General features: G+C 53.9%; 1 protein-coding gene across 1 annotated transcript in view; it reads left to right on the top strand.

Annotated features, from left to right (window-relative positions):
* The first annotated feature begins 651 nt into the window (after nucleotides 1–651).
* The window catches only part of DSCAML1 (DS cell adhesion molecule like 1), a 90,324-nt gene continuing 68,935 nt past the window's right edge, over nucleotides 652–22,040 (top strand). The window contains exons 1-3 of the mRNA XM_062594676.1: nucleotides 652–694; nucleotides 9,443–9,760; nucleotides 13,674–13,820. Coding sequence (XP_062450660.1) covers nucleotides 652–694; nucleotides 9,443–9,760; nucleotides 13,674–13,820 — 508 coding nt within the window. The remainder of the gene's footprint in view (nucleotides 695–9,442; nucleotides 9,761–13,673; nucleotides 13,821–22,040) is intronic.

Genomic DNA, 22,040 nt, shown 5'->3' with positions numbered 1-22,040 from the left:
TCTAACAGTCTCGTAGGCCCTGTCTTGCCAGCCGTGCGGGAGAGCCCCTGTCACGGGAGCAGCAGGGGCGAGTGCTGTGTCCGCTGGGAAAACCTGGGTGCTGTCCGGCGCCTGCGAAGTTTGCCGGAGTGGGGAGGAGGAGGAGGAGGAGTGCTGGCAGCTGCAAGCGCTGGGGGGCCGAAGCGCGCCCCAGCACGCGAGGGCTCGAGGGGCGGCGGTGGGGGGGGAGAAGCCTTCCTCACCGAGGTGACCGGCGGAGGACGGGAGGCGCCAGCCGCGGTCCGGCTCGACGCTCGGCTCGCGGAGCGTGGCCGACCCCACGCGCCGCGCAGCGCGATGCCGTGGCCCGGGCGCGCGCCACGCGAGCCGCTGGGACGCGCGGGGCGCCGGCCGGCACCTGCCCCGGCGGGGCGGGCGCGACGGGGCGGCCCCGGCGGCGGCCCGGCCGGGCGAGCGTGGGCGGGGAGTGCGCGGCGGCCCGGCCCACCCGCCCGACGACACTCGCCGGGGAGGGGCCGGAGGAGCCGCTGCGAGCTCCGCTGTGGGCAGCGCAACCTGGAGAGCACCGCGGCGGCAGCGAGCGCGGACGCCGGGGGCACCGCACGCTCCGCTATTGCGCCGCACCCCGGGGCCATAGGTGCTCTTTATGGCATGTGGCTGGTAACTTTTTTCCTGCTGTACTCTTTGCGGAAAGGTAGGTAGCCCCGGGGCCGGCGCGGGGGCGGGAGGGCCGGCGGGCACCTGGCAGCGCCGCGGGACGCCCGCACCCGCCGGGGCGGCTCTGCCGGGCGCCCCCGCTGCGCGGCGCGGCGCGTCCCCGGCCGGGGCTCCCGCCGCGTCCCCGCGCTGGGCTCGGCCCCGACGGCGCGGCGCGGAGCGGCGGCGGCCGGGCGCCCCGGCGCAGCGCCGGGTCGGGGCTCTCCCGGGGCGGCCCCTCGGCGGAGCCGCCGCTCGCCCCGCGCCCCGCCGCGGTGCCGCCGCCTGCGGGCATCCCCAGCGTCGGGCCGAGGTGCGCAGCATCTTTCTGCGCCAGGCAGGAGCCCGAGGGCTGGGGCTCGCAGCGGCACTTCGGAGAGCTTTGTTCCGGTGTCCCCACTTCTCCGGGACTACTTAGAGCGATGTTCTAATCCCATAAGACAGGATAAATCCAGCGATGCTTTAAAGATCGCATCCTTCCCTCTAGGAATGCTGTATTTAATGCAACCCAGTGGTTTGATATAAATCAGATTGGGTAAGAAAAAAAAATCATGGAACAAGTGTGTCAAGGAGATGCACGCTTGAAGATTAAAGATTAATTTAAAGTTGGAGATTAAAAGAATGCTATCCAGATCGGTAGAGGTAATACTCTAAACCGAGTCTCTGCTATACATTCAATTTAAAAAGAAAGCCAAGGAGCCCTATGTAATGCGAGTAGTTAAACCACAGTGTGTTTGTTACAACAACCAATTGATGTTACATAAAGGAATTGCCCGTTTCCGATTCTGCGGGAATTTTTAATTATGTTTTTATAATAAATTACTGCTTTGCACATTAGCCAGCCTGCAGATGTAGTGCTGAAAGTGCCCACCTTTCGGAAAATTGTGTGCTTGGAGGATATTGAATGACATTTTCCCTAATTATCTTTTTTGGCATTTGACAGCAGCGAGGGGGAATTTTTTGGAAATGAGCAAGAAAAAGAAAGAGGAAGAGAGCTGCCTCCTTATCTGAGACTTCTGTTGGTGTCTCTTAAATTACCCATTTATCTTAATGATAATCCATTGAAAAATATTTACTGAGGTTTAACAGGACATCCTGTCCAGTTGTGTGATAACGATCAATTATTTGATCAATTATTAATTATGAAATAGCTGCTTTATTGTATAGCTGGAGTAAAACTGTATTTGGGAGGTTTAACCAAAATCGCTATTGTTTAGGATCTGCTGAGATGAATGTGCCAGCGTCTGCTTTGCTTACATTTGCATTTTTACTGAGCTAAAAGGGAAAAACAAAACCCAATAACCATCCAGGACACTACAATTTCCCCCTCCCCCCCCCATCTGAATAATAATGAGCTGCACTGGGTTTATTGCTTTTGCATGTTTTTAGCCCCAGCTTCTTGGAAAAAGGATCTCTGCCCACAGAGCTATCTTTTCTGAGAAGAGCAAATTAAAAGCCTCCATTAGCACAACTCCTCATGGCCTCATTTTCTCTTTCTTAAGAAATAAAATATATCTTTGGTATGGAATGGTCCTGGTGATGGAAAGTGTTAAAGTGAGACGGTTCCAGAGAGAGGACAGCAATACAATGGAAGTTTCATTATAATAGGATAAAAAGAATGAATTACTTAATGCATGATAAACCTTTTGGATACTTAATATTTCTGGGCATCGAAGCACAACCTCTTAATATGTTCCTGCTGTAGAACAAGAGCTCAAGTAGAAGCTAAAAGCAAATAAATGTTTGATCCAGGGGACCACTGAAGTTCAGAAATCTCTCAATGGGCTGTAGCTGCTTATTTTCCTGCTTATAAAATAAACAAAGATAGGTGGTTGGCAAGCAGATGAACAGGGAGTTTATCAAAAAGAAGGTCTAGCAGTGCGAGTTAAAGAGCAGCCACACTGAGGAGGAGGGGATGCAAGTGGCGTGCAGTGTGATGAAGACCATACTGTCAAAATTGAGAGCTTTTGAGCTGGGAAAGCATCTCCCTTCATGATTTTGCTGGAGCTTTCTGCCACCTCATTTATATTGGCATTATATTTGCATTATGTTCCTGTTCTGGGTGCAGTGAACTATGCAGCTTGCATTTTTTTTTTAATCTCTTCCCCATCTCGGCCCCCCAGTGTGGCACAGTGCTCGTTTGTCTCTGAAATGAAACATGGAAGCCTCATTAAATGCACGGAGGAAAAGCCTGCAGTACTACGCTCCTCGCCATGCCTGCCGCTGTTTGTTTAGCCTGCGAATAGCCAACGTTTTCCAGCACTAGGAGCCACGATGGCAACTTGCCCAGAGCTGTTACCTGCCCTCAGCATCGGTTTAGGGCTGCTCGTGCCTTTGAATGGGAAAATCGATATGCGCAACCCTTACGTTTCCTGGTGTTTGTGTTCTCCGGAGGAATAGCGTGCCTCGCTAAAGTTTGCGTGCCGGAGACGCCGAGCAGCCCTCCGCAGAGCTGGGCCAGGTGGGAACCGGGGGCTTAGGCGTGCTGGTGCTGCTTCGGGCAGCCCGGTGCGCTTCTGCCACGGTGCTCGCCTTTCTGCCCGGGGGGCACTGAGCTGGAGGACGAGGAGCGCTCTGCCCTCCTTTGAGGCAGCGCAGGCACCAAGGGCGAGGAGAAAACTGGAAGCGTCTCTCTGTGGCAGGAATTCTTGCGACACGGCAGTGTGAGTTTAGAGATGCGCCTTGGACGATATGAAGTCATCTCACACCCAAATAAGCAGGCTGTTAATAAGTGCGATGTCCTAGGAGAGCACGGGGGAGGAAGGTGGTCAATTGTCGCAGTAAAAAGCATGCTTTGACGAGAGGCTTACGCAGCAGCTAGTTTGGGCCTAGGATGTTTCCTGCACTTGAAATCTAAATTATAGCCAGCTACACAATTTTACATTATTATAATTTTATGAGTTACCCTTTCCTTGCTCATAGACTCTTGAGAAATTTAAAAATAACCCCAGCACGTACAATCTGCACGTTGGCATCATCTGCTAGCAGAGCTTACCAAATATTTAGGAAATGCATTTCCCAACCTTTGCTAGTGTTTGCTGCCCAGCCTAGCAATTAGCTTTTGAAAAGGGTGGTTTAATTTCATTTCTGTAAGGAAGGAGGAGTAAGCAATGATCATAGCTTAAAGGGGAAGAGGACAAGGTGAGCCAGGTTCAGAGCTTCCTTTCACTGGTTTGTTTTAGGGATTTGTTCCCCTCTTTGCTCGTACCTGTCGGCTGCGTGATGGAAGTGGTTCCAGGTGCTTTTTAAAGCAAGCGTGGGGTGTGGTGAGGCGCTGGCCGTGTCTCGGGCACGGGGGCTTGGCTCTGGCGCTGAGCGTCTTCCCGTGACTTGGAGGATGCTTCGCGGGCTGGGAGAGGGCTGAGACTGGTGCTTTCGGCAGGGCGGCGTGGGAGGAGAGCCTCGCGCTGCGTTTCGGGGGCCTCGTGGGTCCGTGGGGAGTGCTGGGTTTTGCAGATGGGGGTATAGCCTCGGCCTGGGTCGGAAACGGGGCGCTGAGGGACCAGCCTGAGGAAGACCTGAGCACTCCGTTCGGGTGCTGCCTGGCGTCCACGGCGGCCGGGGCGGCGTGGTCGTCCGCGGGCGTGCGGCACCCGAAATGCCAGCGGAGGGAGGGCGATCGCCGCCCCTGCGTGCAGCCTTGTGCGCCGGGTGCCAGCTGAGCGCCCCAGGCCGTCCTCGGCGTTTCAGCAGCGCTGTTCCTTTCCGTGCATCACGGAGAAAGCCTGCGCTCGGGCGCTGTCCTGGCCGCCCCGGGCGGCTCCCGGGGTGGGGAGAGACGTGGCGGAGCGTGGCCGGAGCCCTGGGGCCGGGAGAGCGGCTGCAGCGGCGCTCTGCAGCTGGCGGGGCGCGCACCGCTGCTGCTCCGCCGGCAGATGCTCTCCGCGAGCTTGAGGGAGCACGAGCTCCGCGCGTTTCTCACCTCTCGGCCGCTCGTCTCCTCGTCCGTGAGCGGTTCGGATGTCGCTGCTCGCTCTGTCAGCCCCAAGGTCGCTCTCTTCACGAGGAGAGAAGTTATTAAAAGTGCCCTGAGGACGAGGGCTTAAAGGAACCCCGTTGCCGGGAAGGCCGGGGACTGCTCTGGTGGCAGGATTACTGTCGTGCCTTAAGGCAGGGCAGAGGACAGATTAGGGCTTGCACCTACCTGTAATTCCCCCCTGCAATGTGTGCTAAGCTCCAGCGTGCTTTCTCCTTGGACAGGGCAGGTGTCCAACACCCTTGATGAGCATAACGAACGAATTGTGTGATGGTGGCGAGCCCTCACTGGGTGCAGCACAGCATCTGATGCAGTTCTGCAGGAAAGCTGCTGTGGGCACTGTGACCCGAGGAGATCTTGGGAAAGGTGCTGCCAGTGGGGTGCAGGGGGCCCCAGTCTAGTGCCTGCCTCCTCGGAGGTGCTGCAAAGCCTCCCCCTGAAAGACAGCAGCACCCTCAACTGTGGCGAATCATCACCCCTTCGGTGGTCCTCTGCAAAGAGGTACGTGGTCACGCGCTGACCTCTGCCACTCCTTGCTAACATCAGGCCAGGCTAGACTCCTCGTGCCCAGGGGTTGCACATACGTCCTTCAAACACATCTCGCTTAGCCTTTTCCCGTCTCTTTGGTTTGTCAGATCTGATGTGCAAAGGCCTCGCTCAGCTTTGAGAAGCTTGCGGGGTCTTGGTAGGCACAGGGATGGCTGCGGGATCCTGAACAATAGCTTGCTAGCTCAGATCTGTGTGCATCAAGAGCAGAAAAAGACTTGACAACTGAGAGGGAGAAATGGCTTCCTAATGGCACTGACATGACGTTGCTTGATGTCTCAGGCAAGCCCTAAATCTACCCAATTTAAAAACTGGGGCCAGCTCTTTCCTGTGAGGGCTGGGATGGAGGAAGGACCGAGTTGCTGGGCTCCTCTGCGAGGTGGTGGTGTTTCTGTGTGTATTCAGGCTGGAGATTTCAGCCTGTGCAGCTTCTCATGCAGATCTCGCACCTAAATCTCAGCTGCCTCTTTCTGGAATATGTGGCTTTGATAGACCCTGGGGTCAATTTATGGCTGCTCTGCCTTAGCCACTCATTTACTCTAATGAGTGCTTTCTGTACAGCACATCTCTTTGCAGTGCTGAGACTGGCTGTGCTTCTAAAGATATCAGAGTTTGGAAAGTCCAGTGAATAAGACTAGTAAATATTCCTAAGGGATGATAGCAAAATGACTTGCTTCTCCCAGCGGAGATAGAGATATTAATATTTCAATACCTCTAGGTTGTAATTTACTACAATTTAAGAAGATTGCGCTCTGATAACTTAAAATACATGCTTCCCAGAGTAGGCAAGACTGTGTCCATCTCCACTCTGGGCTTTGTGTGCAGCTTCTGGCTGCCAGCTGCCTCTTGCCTGGTCTGTGGCGTTTGGTCCTGCCTGCCTGTTTTGCTGCGTTTTCCCCTGCTAGAAACCCTTCCGTTTTGACTACTCAAACCCATCTTTGTTTCATGTGACTTAATGCCCTCGATATTTAGGTTAGGGTCAGCACAGCTGACCAGATGTGAGCAGTAATTTCTGGTTTAAAAATATTGCAGTGCTATTTCTAAATTTTTAATCTCTCAGTGATTTGGAGGCAGTTTTATGAAACATGGAATTAGGATGGTGCTCAATGCTAAATGGTAAAGGAGATTATGTGGATTTAACTCTATGCGTCTGTCACATAACTATTGCCAATCCCATAACTTCCATCTTCTATTAAAAATCTGTTTCCCCCTTTGACCTGAAAAAGCTTTATGGGTAATCTGAATTTCTCTGTTTATGAGGTATTTTTCCACTCTTCATCCCAGCCCCTCACCCTTCTGTCTCTAAACCTTCCTGAGTGATGCCTGAAGATAAGAGATTTGCGTGTCAGGTTGTGGCTGCTCTCTGACCGTTATTGTGGTAGGAGCCTTCTCCAAGGCATGGTCCTGCCGCACAGGACACGGGGGTGGATGAGGCCTGGGGGAGCGTGCGACGTGCGGCACGGGTACCGGGGCTGCGTGGTGCTCCTGAGCCAAAGCCCGCGCGCAGCGGACGTGGCTCCGGCGAAGGGCAGCTCCGCCGGTGCGCCTTGCTTCTTCTCCATCTGGTGCGTCTCCAGCCATCTTGTGCTTCGCTTCGGTGGCAGACATTACCACGAGCAGCACAGGGCTGCTTTCACTCGTTTTGTTTTCCTTCGTTTGATTGTAAATGTACGCTTCGCTCTTTCGTATGTGGGGAACAAACATTGTGCTGCTCTGATAAGGGGAAATGCTGATCCGTGACGACAAACCAGCCTGGAGATGTCATGAAACAGCATCTGCAGGGCCGTGCGGTGGCCCCGTAGCTCTTCAAGCCTGGCATTGCTGCTCGGGAAGCAGGGTGGATGTGGGGCAGTGGGAGGGTTTTACACCTCTGGTAATTCTTCTGGCATTGGTCAGGAATGGAGGAAAACAAATGATTGGCTTTGTCTACTACTGTGCGTAGACACGGAAAAGCAAATGCACTAGAGTGTGGCGAGAGGCAAAGATGCTTTCTTAACCTATGACTGTGTCTCGTGTCTGATGACACTGAAGGCTGGACCTTACTAGTCAACCAGTCCATTGCATCTCCCAGCTTGCTGTGCCCAGCTGGCTGTAGATGTGGGACAGGAGGCTCTCGGTAGCCAAAGGAGGCAATGCTGTTATCGTCAGTGCTAGTTTGGCAGAGGATATATGGAGAACAAGAAATGGACCCTCTTGCATTTGATGTGAGAGGTGGTAAAGAGTGTGAGGTGGTATTTTCAGCTGGGAGAAGATCAGTGAGGGGAGAAATTAGTCTGCAGTTGAAGCCGAGGCCTCAGGAGTTGTTCCCAGCTCTGGGAGGTGCTTCATGCTGGTGTGGAGGGCAGGTGCTTCCCTTCTTGTGTCTTGTCTCAGGGGAGCTTGCGTCAGTCTTGCTGCGTGTAAAACAGATGTGCTTGGGCCCCACTTTGGGAAGGAGTGAGGTGCTTCAGGCTTTCCCTTGCTGGCCTCGTTGAGGAAGGCATGGAGCAAGCTGGTAGCATGATGCTGGGCGGGGGGAGGAAGGCACTTCCCAACACCATGAAGAAGACGCAAGTGTTTTCCAGGGGAGGTAGGCGCTGGAGGAAGCTTTGCAGTGGGATGCAAGTCGCTGTGGCCAGTAACACTTAAATAGCCTTTCCTCAAATGAGCAACCACGATGCACGCTCCCTGAAGGGGCGACTTGGAGCTAAGATAAGAATATTCGTACAGATGAGAATATTTTTTTTTCTCCCCCCCACTCCTGTCCCCTCCTCCCCAAGTTAAAGAAATTGAGGTCAGGGAGTGTCCCCCGTGACTCGTTTTAAACCAACAGCACAGTAGTTATTTGCTTATTGGCTCTGCGGCACCACAAGTGGTGTTCTCAGCCAGAGCTATTAATACACCCCCGCCAAGGGCCGCTTTCTATATCAGTGTCCTTCCGCCCACTTGGAAAAGAGTGCGGCTAAAAAAAGAAAACCGGATCTAAGTGACTGGGGATCATCCTCATTTATAGCAAATTTTGCTTGCTTTGGTTGAGAAGGGAGCTGGCCCTGGAGTGGGAAGAGGAGACTGGAGGAGTTGGGTGAAAAGCTCTTTTCCCATTGATTGAAGGAAAGTGCTGTTTTTGTAGCTGTCGCAGTTGCTCTAGAAGACTTGTCCTGGGCATCCAGGCAGCCGTGATCTCTGGCCTGGAGCGTGGCCTGCGGAGCTCCCTCTCCCCGCCTCTGCTTGGACGGTGCGGGGTGGCCTGGAGCGAGGCAGCAGCCCGTAGCTAGGGCAGGGTGATGCTGGGCTTCCCCTGCAGCGTGCCGCAGTAGTTCGGCTGCTGTTGGGACAGCCCTTTGGGACCTGCCAAGGCTCCTGTGTGAGGTGGTGAGATGGGAATTTCTCCCTGTCTGCTCTCCCTTCCCTCTGACTCCGGGAGCGGAGAGCAGCACGGACCACAGCTTTCCTGTCCCTCTCTGATGGGCTGTGGCTGCAGTGCGGGGGGAGAGGTGGGGTGGTGGGCAGGGACGTCTGCCCTGCTCCATCCAGCTCGGCTTGGTCCAGGCAGTGCCAGCATTGCCCCTGGGCAGTTTGCACTGCAGCCTGGCTGGAGCTGAGCTCGAGAGCTGATGAAGCATCAGGGTGCTGGCCATCTGCTGCTGCTCTGGGCTGTGGGACGTTCGGGTTTGCAGCAGAGAAAGCGTTTGTTGTGTTTGAGTGCAGGCAGCTGCTGTGCGGAGCTGCGCGGAGGAGGCCATTTCTAGCATACGGGTGCCCTTGGGCCTTTGGTGCTGGGGCACAGTTGAACTGTGCTGCGTGCATGTGTACAGCCCAGGGCACTGCGAGGGTGGTGTTTCATCCATCCCTTCAGTCACCGTGCTAGGGGTTTGGGGCTGAGGCATCTTCACACTGCCCCTTCCTTTGGGCTCCTGACCCTCAGGAAGCCGTTGGGGGCACTTGGGCATGAGGCATCCTGCTGTGGGCACCCTTTCTTGCTTGCATGGCCCCTGTTTGTCCAGTTAGGTGGTTGTGATCGCAGATGCATGCTGCTGGCAAGGGCACTGGCCTGTGAAGGTGGCCTTTATGCTTCCAGTCCATGCACTGATGCTTCCTCTGCTACCTTGCTCTGCTCTGTCAAGTGCAAGGGCCAGGGGCTGAGCTCCTGGGGCAGCCGGGCAGCCCTGGGAGGCCCTTGTGCAGCTGAGCAATAGTGATGCTTGCAGTAACTCCCTGCTGTTGTGGCCTCTGCTTTCTCCACAGCACATGCTGAAGATGTTGGAACCAGCCTCTACTTTGTGAACGACTCTATCCAGCAGGTTACCTTCTCCAGCACAGTGGGGGTGGTGATCCCCTGCCCAGCAGCAGGGTCACCCAGCGCCGTCCTTCGGTGGTACCTTGCCACAGGCGACGACATCTATGATGTGCCCCACATCCGGCATGTCCATGCCAATGGGACTTTGCAGCTCTACCCCTTCTCGCCATCAGCCTTCAATAGCTTTATCCACGACAACGACTATTTCTGCACCGCAGAGAACTCGGCAGGCAAAATCAGGAGCCCAAATATCCGTGTTAAAGCAGGTAAGAGCCCTCTGTGGGGGTGCTGAGGCTTGGAAGGGGTGCTGGCAGTTCTCTAGTCTTCTCCATAGTCTGCTGGCTAGCCCGTTCAGTACACCCTGTTTGGCTCTGTCCACCTGGCATATCTGGCGTGGGACGGTAATCCTGCTGACTGATAACATTTTGGCATCGGGACAGCAGTACTCTTGTCTGACAGAAGGAGCTGGGGTGTTTTGAATTGAGAAAAGGACCCAGGAGTCCTGCTGCTAACTGCGTGGCCCTGGGCAAGGTGTTTTGCCACCCTTCTGCGCTTCAAAGAAGAGCAGCAAGGACGAATATCTGCTTGTTCGCAAGGGGCTGCTCTGCCAAGCTGCTCTGCTCCTGAGCCTGGTGGGCTCTGGCAGCCTCTGCTGAGAGGTGCTGCTGGGTTAAGTGGTACTGTTGCTGAGCTTGTAAGGAGAGCTGCTGAAGCACAGAACTGGGACTCTGGCCTACTGCATGGGGATCGATTGCTGCGTGGACAGATAGCAAACATAAGGGCAGGGTGTTGGATAAACAGGAGATGGCCTGCCAATACATGTTTGCAAAACTGCATCCTACCCAAGCTGAGAGCTGCAATTCGGGCCCTGTGCTGGCAGGGAGAGCGCTATGGAGTGACAACCAGCGGAGAAGAGACGTGCCACTTCGCTGCCTCCAGCTAGCGCCTGGTGGCCATGGTGCAGCCGCAGCCTTGGGGCAGGGCAGGTCATCCTCTTTCCAGATCATGCAGTTGTATCCAACCCTACTTGGGCTGTCCTCATAGCTGTATGAGGACCTGGGTCACGCTTCTGCTTAGTGGAGAGACCCCCTGCACCAGTGTCCTGCAGCCCTTTTAAAATTTGTCTATTCCCATTGCAGCATCCAGCCCAAACACACCAAGACTTATTAAGCAAAAAAAGAAAAGGAATATGGTAAAGAGCTGATTTCAAAAACCATTATAGTAAATTATTGACCAGGCTGAGTAGGGCTAATAGCCCAGGAATGGCTTCATTATGTAACCTATTAAAAGTGGGGCTAGCAGAGGGAACATGACAGCAGTGGCTACAGGGTTTTTTATTTTAATACCTTGTACTGCAGAGTAAATTGGTATTAACCTCCTCCCCAGAGTGAATTATTTACCAGCATTATCAGGTTAGCTATAAACCTCAGCCTAGCAGGGAGGACGGACAGCAGCAGGTAGGGGTGTAATAACTGTGGATGTGCAGCAGGCAGTGTGTGTTGTTTGGGTACAGCAGGACCCTCAGCCAGCTCTTGCGTGGGGCCTCCTTCAGCAGGTTGCGACCCTCTTGGTGCAGAGAGAAGGTCCCTTGATTTGCTCCCTAGGCTCCAGTGGTGAGTGGCGGTGCCCGGGGCAGCAGACTCTGTTTTCCAGGGCTCGTGCAGCAGTGGTGGCTACTGTTGAGGTTGGGAAGTTTGTGCTCTGGATGTGTTCCAGCAGAGAACTTGCTTCCAGTCCTTATCTTCCTGCCAGGTGGTCAGCCTTTACTGCAGTCTTCTCCTGGAGGAACGCAGGTCGTGTAGACTTCTCAGAGATCATGCAGCAAGTCAGTGGCGGAGTCGAGTCCTACATCTGGACCTCCTCCCCAAACACTGGGTTTAACGCACCATTCCTGTGAGTGGGATTTGAGTGGATGTGCCTGGCGGGGCATCCAACTTTCTCTGCCCTGTTAGCAGGTGCTGTTAGCAGGAGATGTGAGGATGTAGCGGGGGGATCCTTATGCAGGGCTCTTGGAGGATCACTAGGGTGGCTCTGTGGCAGTTTGAACAGCTTTGGCTTTATAGCATTTGGAAACAGCTGTGAAACCTTCCCCCACTTCTTCTACCCTGTTATCTTGTGCCCTGGTCATTCTCTGTGCTTTATGATGGCAAGGAACCAAGTAAAGCCAATTTCAGGTACACAAAGGAAGCAAATAAATAAAAACCCAATTAAAAAAAAATAGGAACTGTAAAAAATCTCAAGCTTGGGAGAAACCTGATAGTGAGCACATGGCACAGCAGTCTTGTCTAGCCAATGGAAAATTTTAAGCATGCTAATTGTGATTTTTAAATTAGTTTTGTGATGACTGAGAGATGACTCTAAACTGGCAGCAAGAACCAGTTGAAGCCCCAGCATGTGGCGGCTGGCTCAGTTCAGAGTAGCAGTAGCTCTTGTGCTTCGGGTGAAGGATGCCCTGGGTGGCCACAGGAGCAGAGCATGGGTGCTTGCACGCTGGGTCTGCTATAGCCTAGGGGATGGATACAGAGCCTAGACTGTGCAGGAAGCCTGACTTGAATGGTCATCGTGGTCCCCACTGGCCTTTAAAGCCTGTGAATAAACCTCCTGCTCCATATGATTAAGGGGGCTTCTGCTGGCTAATCTGCTTTGGATCTGCAGTCCCTTTCTGCTGTAGGCTGCTCCTGCATCCTTGCTCTGCCAGCCCTCCTCCCAGCACCTCTGCAGCAGGGACGTTCGGTCCAGTGCAGGCAGACACTACGCCCTCTGGCAGCAGAGCTCAGTGCCCAGCTGGTGTGCTGAATAAATAATCATTGAGTTGAAAGCTTGTCCAAACCCTCTTTCATTGCCTTTGCCATCCTGGGCCTCTGCAGCAGCTGGTGTTCAGTGTTGTGGGGTTTGTGGGGTGCTTTGAGCAGTGAGAAGGTGGTTGAGCTGCTGACAGGTGGCTTATGCAGGAACAGCTAAGGTGGGGCAGCTCTTACAACAGCTCATCATTTATTGCTTTATGGGTGTTTAATGTCTCCTTCACCAGTCTACTGCTGTGCACAGCCTGCTGGAAAGTTTCACTGGGGTCTGCAGAGATGGAGACTGGGATGTGCTTGCAGCAAAGCAGTGTGCCCCAAAAGCCAGGGAAATCAAGTTGGAAACACCATGACCCTCCTGCTGCTTGCTTGTTTCTATGATGTACAAAATGCACTCTCTGTGGGAGAGTGCAAAAGCAACATCTTCCTTCTGGGGCTATAAAATTGAGATTTTTATCTTGGGATTTATTGAGCTGCTTTTGTTCTGGCCAGGGGGTGTCATTAAATGACCAAGCAAGCACATGTCTCTAATTGCAGTGATGCAGAGGTGCCTGTGTCCTCCAGGACAGAATCCTTGTCACGGGAAGGAGCTGCATACACTCGTTGTGGTTTTATACTCCAATGTTAGGTGTTTATGGTGTGCCTGTATTGGCTATTGGGGGTGGTGGCATCTTTTTGTCCCTGAAGAGGCTTGGGCAGATCCAGCTTGTCTAGTGAGTGCTGCTGAGGGCTTTGCTCAAGTCATTAGGGCACTGGGAAGTACCTTGACACTGCGGAGTTTCTAATAGGGGTGTATGGTCACAGCTTACAGCTGCTGAGCTCACAGGAGCTTGAGTATTATAGCTACTGAATGCCCTTGGCTGCTGTACTGAACTCCGGGTGTTGCAAACCTTTGCTTTAGCAGCTCTGGTAAATATAAACCCATCAGCTTCACAAGTCTGCCCTTCGTGGCAAGTTCTGGTGAAGTTGGGGGCTGCTGCAAGGCACCCAGCAGCAGGAGCTGGGCCAGGCATCGCCTCCGCTCTCCAAGCCCCAGTGCAGGGCCAGGGTGCCAGTAGGAGAACTGATGCCTTCCCCGCAGAAAGGTGCAGGACTGATGAGCACTGACCCTGCAGGGTCTGTGGAGTCAGCAGCAGACCAGGTGCCTGTGGAGGGAGGAGGCACCCAGTCAGCAGGGCAGAGGATATGAACGTCTGCCTTGCAACTTGTTTTCTCTGTCCCTGATTCCTGGCTGATGCTGGGGTGGGCAAGTGCTTTGGACGGAAGCAGCTTGTTGCTAGGTGGGTTTGTTTGTTTGGGAGATGTGGTCTTAAAGCAAAATGAAGTTTTGTTTTTTTTTTCCAGCACTGTCATGCCACCAACCATCTGCTTTTCTCTCTAGTTTTCAGGGAACCGTACACCGTTCGGGTGGAGGACCAAAGGTCGATGCGTGGAAATGTGGCTGTTTTCAAGTGCCTCATCCCTTCATCAGTGCAGGAATACGTTAGTGTCGTGTCCTGGGAGAAAGACACCGTTTCTATCATCCCAGGTAAGAGAGGAGCTGCTGTCCCCTTGGCAAATCTGACTTGCTTTGCCACGCGTGAAACCCGCTGTTGCGGAGGTCTTTTTTGGATTATCATCCGTGCCTATGCCGCCAAAGCAGAGGTGTTTACTGATGGCCGCCTTTCGCCTTCGTCCGGGGAAACCCACGTGGTGTGAGCAGGCGCGCTGCATTCGGGGCCTCCTCGGAGAGGGGCCAGCACTGCGTGTATCACGGGGCTTGCAGATGTGTTGGTGAGCAGGACAAGTAGTGTGTTGTTTTCTGGTTTCTCCCACGTGCCTGTGACTAGCTCGCTTGGATGGGTATGTGACAGCTGGAGTTTGGACAGTTGGAAGATGGTCTGTCCCTGCTCTCAGTCCCTTTTCTTCTGTAGTCAGACCCAATTTTCAGTGTTTTCGGGGTGATACTAATTAAATATTCTAGGCTTTCTTGTGAGCTTTTAGAACTGTTCCAGCTATGTGGGAAGGAAGTTGGTGAAAATGGCACCAGGAGCTGCTTCCCTGGGTAGGCACCTGGAAGGCATTTGGCCTCCTACCTTTTCCTAGTGCCAGCATGATCTGCTTGCGTTAGTCTGGCTCTCAGGCCAGAGTGTCCCAGCCGGCACTGAGGTTGCTGCGCTTTGGTTTGCATGCAAGAGACCCGAGGGAGGGGAGGGTGATGCTGGTCTCTTTGCAGGGGTTTTGCAGCTCTAGGTGTTTCGCTGCTTTGTAGAATTGGGCAAAATAGTGGTGAACTGAGGCCAGTGCTCAGCTGGGCAGGGTGCTGGGCATGCTGTGTGCCCCTGCTGCCCAGGAGGAGGCAGCTAGCTGCACGGGCAACAGAGCCAAGGCCCCTGAGAAAGCACCTGAGCCTTTCAGTGCAAGGGGTGACAGCGGGGAGCATGGACGAGAGCCACCAAGGGCTTTGGGCTCTGCGAGCCAGTGCGCAGCGTTGGGCTCGTGCCTGCCGAACGCCGGCAGGCAGGGAGGTCTCAGGCACCGCGCAGCGCCGCGTCCGGGCGGCTGCGCTGTGCTGCGAGCCCCGCGGCAGGGCTGCGGGGGGCAAGGCTGCAGGGCACGGCGGCTCGACGGGGGGCACGAGAGGCTGCTGGCGCTCTTCTGCTGGGCGAGCCGGAGCCCCAGAAGCAGTGTTGGGGCGTGCGAGAAGCGGAGCGGGGCTGGGAGAGGCTAGCCAGCATCTGTCCCCGTGTACCGGGGTGACCTTTCGCTTCCCTCCTCGGAGACTGTATTGATGGCAGCGCTGGCTGCCCTGCGCAGCGTGTGTAAGCTGGTAGTAAAGCAATCAATACTGCTTTCCCCGGGGGATCCAGAAAGAATTAAAGGATTTTGCCCAAAGTGAGTGCTCCGTGTGTGATATTTGCTCACAGGTCAGTAAGTCCTGGTGCTGCTCTGGGGCTCGGTGCTGCTGCGCTTGCCGTGGGGATGCGCCTCGGGCGCGGGGGCTCCTGCGCGAGGCGTGGGGCAAGCAGCACGCTGTGGCTGCGTGCCTGGGGCCCCTGCGACGGCTGTGGGCGCTGACCAAGCAGGAGTGGCGATACGCTTTAATCGGTCTTGAAGGGATGTTTCTTTCTAAGGAGCTTACGGAGCAAAGTGCTTCACCTGGAGGGGGCCGAGGGGTTTTCTCCGAGGACTGTGGTGGCTTCCGCGCAGGCTCGCGCTGCGCGAATGCTGGGCCGCTCGTGGCCCGCTGGGTCGCGGTGCGTTCGGGGCGTCTCCGCGGAGCACCGTGCGCAGCGGTCGCTTTGAATGATTGACCAGGCAGGCGGGGGAACCCCGTCGCACAGAGGCTGGGCCTTTTTGGCACCGGCACAGATCCTGTTACAGTTTGTAGATCTGGGGCTGCGAGCCAACTTCCTCCTCTCAGTCAGGATTTTAGCTTGTAGTGCCCTTCCTCCCCAGCACTGACCCACTTCTGCCAGTCTCGAGGTGAAATACGGCATCAAACTGCTTGCCTCAGGAGGGTGGTCTGCCCCAGCCGGCGCTGCAGGGTGGTGGTCTCGCCTCGCGCAGGCAGCCGGCTCTGCTCTGCAGCAGCCTCTTGCCCGGGAAGGGATGTCTCTGTTCTGCAAACTGCTGCCTTAGATTCTGTGAAGTTTTCTGGCGTTTTGAGATGTTTTGAAATATTGCAGTCATATCCCCTGCATTTTAGTAGATGAGAAGTCTCTGCATCTGCTTTGGAGAGAGGCCTGTTTCAAAGCCTGTGTGGCAGGATCTGCACGGAAGCCAGCTGGTGTTTGGAAAAGGCCAGGCTCGTTCTCGGGGGGTGCAGAGTTCCTCGGCAGCCCCTCTCTGCCTGACGAAAGCACGCCTCTGGGAAGCAGTTGCGTCTGTACGGATGAACAAGGTGGATTGCCGTGCTGCGGGCGGGACTGAGATGGTCTGCAGTAGCCCTTCTCTGCTGTGGTGCAGGGCCTCGCCGGTGCCATCTCACGACCTGGGTGCAGGGGAGTCGTTCAGCATTAAAACTAGCTGTGCTGGTCCCTTGGCAGTCTGCTGTGCTGCGTTAACTCTGACAGTGCTGTCTCTAAAGCGGCGATTTCTACTGAACACTGCGCCGGCTACTTCCAAGGGAGCTCAGAAACCCCATGTACTTTAGCAACTGCTCCAAAGAGGACTCGTCCTGTGCAGTGTGCCACGTGGAGACCAACTCACGCGCCAAGTGCTCGTTACCAGCACCTTTAGACAGACCCCCTGCGAGCGCTCGATGCGCGTTCTGCTCTGGGGACGAACGTGCGTCCTAACGCGGCTGTTACCCGAGCCTCCTCCTCGCCTCGGAGGCCGTTTGCGCCGGGGATGCGCTTGGTCCTGCCCTGTGCAGGACGGGAGCAGTGCGGAGTTTGCAGTTGGGCCTAGGCTTCGTTTGAAAAGCAGAGCTGGTTTTTCAGCACCGAGTTTGTGAACTGAGCATCCATGCACTTGCATGATCTTAACCTAGACTTGTTCTCAAGTTTGCTGTTGCAGTATTTTTTAATATGGTGATTTAATTAGAGTGGAACGTTTTTAACATTCTAAAGCAATAATTACCCTAAAGACAGAACATATAAATTGTGTTACAGTGCAGAGTCAACACAAGCAAACATGTTTTGCTGTTGGATTACAAATATAGTATCTGCCTGAAGCTTATTTTTTACTTGCTCTTGTGTTAGAGCTAAAACTGGCTTTGCTGTTGCCAAAAACATGGTCTCTTCTTGACCTCTGGTGAACTTTTGATTCTGTCCGAATACTTGGCAAGGAAGACAAGGAGTGAAGGAGGGGTTCCCTGCTGTTTGGAGTGAATGGCATGAATTTTGAAAAAGGCTGAGATGTGGTACTGAGGCCTAATAGCTCTTTTTCCATCTAAAAATGCTTTGTGACTTGCAAGATCAAGTGGTGTACAGACAGAGTACTGCATAGCTCTGCTCCTGTCATCCTACAAAAAGAAAAGGTCTATGGAAGCACTGCAGCTTTCCTCAGAGGTAAATCCCAGCTATATTTGAAGCTGGCTCTATAACCTGGCATTTTGTCCTCACATTAGTGTACCCAATTTTCTGTTCCTTTCCCAAATTTTCCTGTAGTACTTACTGCAGATGGACTGAGTCTACCTACTGAGCCTCAGCTCATCAGGGGATAAAGGGTCTTAATTCTCAGGACTGGTCAAAATCCATCATCCAGACTTCTGTGGAAGAAAACTGGTTTTAATTAATTGAATATTTTCCCTGGAAGTGTTAGCTTTCCTTAAAGTCTTCCTCCTTTTCTCCCCACCAGAACACAAAATATTTCTGTAGCTTGGAAATGGAGGAAAAAAACCTCCTCTGCAAGGAGGAGCAAGTGTTTCTCTAGGGGCTGCTGTGTTCTCGCAAGCTCCGACCTCAGTCTCAGTAAGTGGGTTGGGTGGCCGTTTCATGGGCTTTCTCGGGTTCTTTTTGTGCTTAATTGGGATTACAGAGCTACAAGCTAACCCCCGGCCCTCCAGCCCAGCCTCCACTGCTTGGCCTTGGAGGCTTGTCTTCTCAGATGCTTGTTGCTCTCCTGGTTGCAGTTGGGGTGATGGACTGTTTGGTTTGGGCTGGCACCGCAGGGCTCACCCAAGTGGCCCCAGGAGAGCAGCCCTGCCAGGCAGAGGACAGAAACGGGGCTCCGAAGGCAGGTGCTGTGCCATGTCTCCTAGCTGAAGGTTTCCCTCACCTCCTCATTCAGCGTTTCGGTAAAGCCTGCGGGCAGAGCCCGGTGCATGTGCACGTTGCGCAGTGCTCTTAGTGCTGCTCTTAACAGCCCAGAGGAGCGCTGCTTTCAGTGGGTGCCTCTGCCTGACTCTTTTCCATTTAGTTCCTGACAAGTATGTCCTTTCAGGAGCACCCACTGGGTCTATTTTAGAAGAGATCTTAAAACAATTGCGGAGAAGTGCTTTGTGTCTGTATCGCCCTGCTGCAGTAGGGGGGTTTGGTAGTGCGGTGGGTTATTTGGTTAACTTGGCAACACTGTAACTTACCCTGAAATCAAAGATAAATTCTTTATAGAAGGTTGTCCTGCATATAAATCATCATTAGTGTAGCTCGTTTTTGTTTAATGCGTACCTAACTGTGCTGTAGTCTAAAGATGTGTGTTTAGTTAAGTCAAGGGTTGCAGAGAAATTACAGGGTTTTCAAAAACCCATTTGCTTTGCTGGTGCTCACATCAAAATCAATCTTGCCTTTAGTTCTCAGCCTTGTAGCAAACATGCAGTACTACTCTCAGGATCTGGCATTAATGTAGGCTAGTACTTATTCAGAAGAAACCAGCAGTGCTCACAAAATTGTGGACTGTGTGTAAGATTGCGCTTCACGCCAAGGCTGTGATTTTGAACTGTTGTTGAATGTTAATATTTTGAGGAGGGGGAGGAGGACTGCAGCTCAGCAGTATCTTACTGGTCCTTCTCCTGCAGGGAAAGTGGGAGAAGATCCTGCCACAAACCAGTTTGAGGACTGAAGATGGTAAACAGCTTTTTTAAAACGCAGTCTCCAGGCTAGATAATGTGAGGAGTCTAGGAAGCAAATCCATGATTTTGATTTGTGCTGGAAGAAGTAGCTGGCATATGTGACTGAAGCTGCTTTGGAGTCACTGTGCTCTAGTTATTGTGACACAAATGGAAATTTCTGTGGCGGGGTGTTGTCTTTTCTACAGGTATTGCAGCGAGCGTACCTGGATTTCAGCAGTCACAGGATCTGCAGAACTAGGCATGGAGCAGTCGTGCTAACGTGGATCGGATGTGTATTCGCACTACTGGAGTGTGTATCTGGCCACGCTTCTCAGAGCCAGTGGTGATGTAGGGAGCTAACTTGAGAGACTAGAAAGTGAATTTCTGAAAAATTGAGGCCCCTCCCTGTGTTAATGAGCTCCCTGCTATTCTTGAAACATGTCAATTTGACCATTAGCTGGTTTTGCAAACCGTCACTTGTGATGCTGTGAGCAGCGTGTGTGTGCATTGATGCCCAAGCTATTCCTCAGCTAGATCAGTGCTGTAAATATAGGTAGGTCTGCCTTGGTGCAAACATGTTTTCTGCCCTGGTTGTGCACAGCTGTGCCACTGGCGTAGGACCTGGGCTGTGAGTGTTTGGCGGGGACTCGAAAGGCAGGTGTCACTTTGGGCGGCGCAGACCTGAGGCGGTCAGGGATGGCTCTGGAAGTTAGCAGAAGTGGTGTCCTCGCAGGCGTAGCCGAAGACAGCGCTGCTTCAGTTGCAGCAAGAGCCAGCAGTCGTCCCCTCCCCGTCTTCCCTGGCTTGTGGCAGCCCGTGACCTATGGAGGCAGCACGGAAAGCACAGTTATTTGGAGGCAATAAACAGTAACAGACTGGCAACCCCGGGTCTGAGCTGCCCTTTGATGCTTCAGTGTTAGGTACTTGATAGACAGGCTGGGTTGGAAAAACCTCCAAGTCCAGCACTTCTCAGGAAGGCACAGGCACGTTTTAGGGTGCTGCTTTTCTCAGCACCTCCAATACATTTCCTTTGAGGGCTGCACACTTGGATGCTGTTTAGCAGTAGCTAACTACAAGCCCTTTCTCTGAAAACAAACTTAATGCTTGTCAAAAGGATGGAACTGAAAAAAAATCCTTAGTTTTGCAGAAACTTTCGTTATTTTTTATGCTTGTTCTTGACAGTACTTTAGCCATTTAGTAATTTAGAAAATGGATAAGCTGCTTTGTGGTGGCTCAGATACAGACCTAGTTTGATCTAAGCCCTTTCTGTCCTGCCTCCTGCAGTGGCCAAGTCTGTGTTTGTGTGAGTCTTAAACTCATCTCGGCAACTGTTTAGCAATGAAGGAAGTAAAACTGTAGCAGTGTTCTCATGGTTAAATGTGCTTGTTCACCCCAAAGACTCGAGCTCTTCTCTCCCTCCTTTCTTTGGAAGATTTCTCTCCAAAATATTAGAAGCAAGCATAACTGCATACAAATTCCATTTTAATCCACCTAAAAATGTAATGAGTCTAGAGACGCAGCATGAGGCTACTGAAAATTAGAAGCGCCACTAGTGTTCACGGGCCTGGTGCTGCCTCCGCGGGTTCCTTTACGCGGTGCCGGGGCTGCAGCGCGGGCGAACGGGTGATGTCGGCCGTGCTGCCCCACGGCGCCGAGGCGTGCGGCGGCTGGGACCCAGATAGCAGAGCACTGTCCTCATATCTACGGGCTCCGCGTGGGGCCCTTGGTCTCGTGCTTCTGGGGAGGACCTAGAAGCCGGCGAGAGCAAACGCTGCAGGGCAAGGTGGACAGCGGCAGCCCTTGTTTGTGCCGTTATCTTCGGGGATGGCTGGGGCGCAGGAGATGAGTTACTGAGAGCATTTACTGGCTGTTAGCGTTCTTGCATGGTTGGTTTTGCTTGACTGCAGAAGCCCCGCAGCTCGTTTCCTCCGCGCGGTCTGGCAGCCCACGGCTGCGAGCGTGCCGGGGTGGTGAGCCACGCTGCCCGCCTCTCCTGGGCCGTCACCCGCAGCGCACACGGTGGCTCCGGGCTCGGCCCCGCCGCAGCTCCGTGGAGGAAGGAGGTGACTCTGCGGCCGGCTCCTGCCTCCGCCGCTCCCCGGCGCAAGCGGGGAGGGAGCCGGCGGCTGCTCTGCAAGGAGGAGCAGTCGGGCTTTGCATGCCGCCATCCCCACGGCTGCTGTGCGCCGTGCAGCATGCCTGGGGTGCAGGGAGAGTGTGCCCGTGCAAAGGGGCTGCTCAAGGCCAGCTGCGGCCCAGCGCTTGTGCTGCCAGTGCCAACGGTGCAGCAGACCTGGCGCTGCGGGAGCACGTGCTCAGCTGGCGCAGAGCGCCCGCGACCTGGGCGTGCGGGGCAGGAGCGCGGGGCCCTTCGAGGACGGCGCTGCTGGGGCTGACAGCTGACCCGCTCCCGCAAGACTGTCAGTCCTTGGAAAGCGTCTTCCACGCTGGGTGGCCAAATGCAATGCTGTCTAGTGGTCAGGTGGAGCAGGAGGCCCAGCTCCCCTTCCCAGGACAGCCACCGGCTCCGTCCTCGGTCCGGGAGCCGTCAGACCGTAGGAACCTGTTAGACTTTGCTTGCTAAAGCCCGGGAGACCTGGCCACGCCAGCCTCTGCAGAGTGGAGGTCTCGCCACCCCAGTGCGACCCGGCAGCAGCTAGGCGTGCTCTCGGGATGAGCTGCAAAGACGGCTTGGAGGTGGAAGACGTGGATGGGTGAAAGAATGGCCAGCGAGTGGCCTTTTCAGTTGCGTTTTGTTGCTTCTCCCTGGGCCTGGCTGCCTTGCACCATGGAGCAACCTGATGTGATTTAACTGAGCGTCGTCCTACCCTACGCTGTCTAGGGGTGCAGCGAAACCTTTTCCTCTGTCAGTCCGAACCGCTCCAAAGGTGTCCTGCCTTCTCCCCCAGCCCTCGCCACCCTCTCTGGCTGCGACATGTGCCCAGACCTGTTACAGAGGGAAGTAGCTCTAGGCGTTATTCTCACCAAGTGGGGTGAGATTCTGTCTGAAATAATTTCATCCTTCCCCAGAGACTTGGCGTGAATTTTATCTAATCGCCATGGCAACAGATAAAAAAAGGTGTGAGCACATCTCCTTTTGCTGTGATAATTCAGATTTATATATTCAGATCAGATTGGAGTTAGAGATTTTAAAAGGAGCAGATGCAGCAGAAGGTGTGACTGCAAATAATGTGGCAAGAACGTTTGATCCTGCCCTTTAAGAGGGGAAAGAGCCTTCCTGCAGTTTTTTTGGAATATAATTATTCCATCAAATCC

This window comes from Rhea pennata, chromosome 24 (genome assembly GCF_028389875.1).
Source record: "Rhea pennata isolate bPtePen1 chromosome 24, bPtePen1.pri, whole genome shotgun sequence".
NCBI classification, from domain to species: Eukaryota; Metazoa; Chordata; class Aves; order Rheiformes; family Rheidae; genus Rhea; species Rhea pennata.
This window is presented reverse-complemented; position numbering and strand designations above follow the sequence as displayed.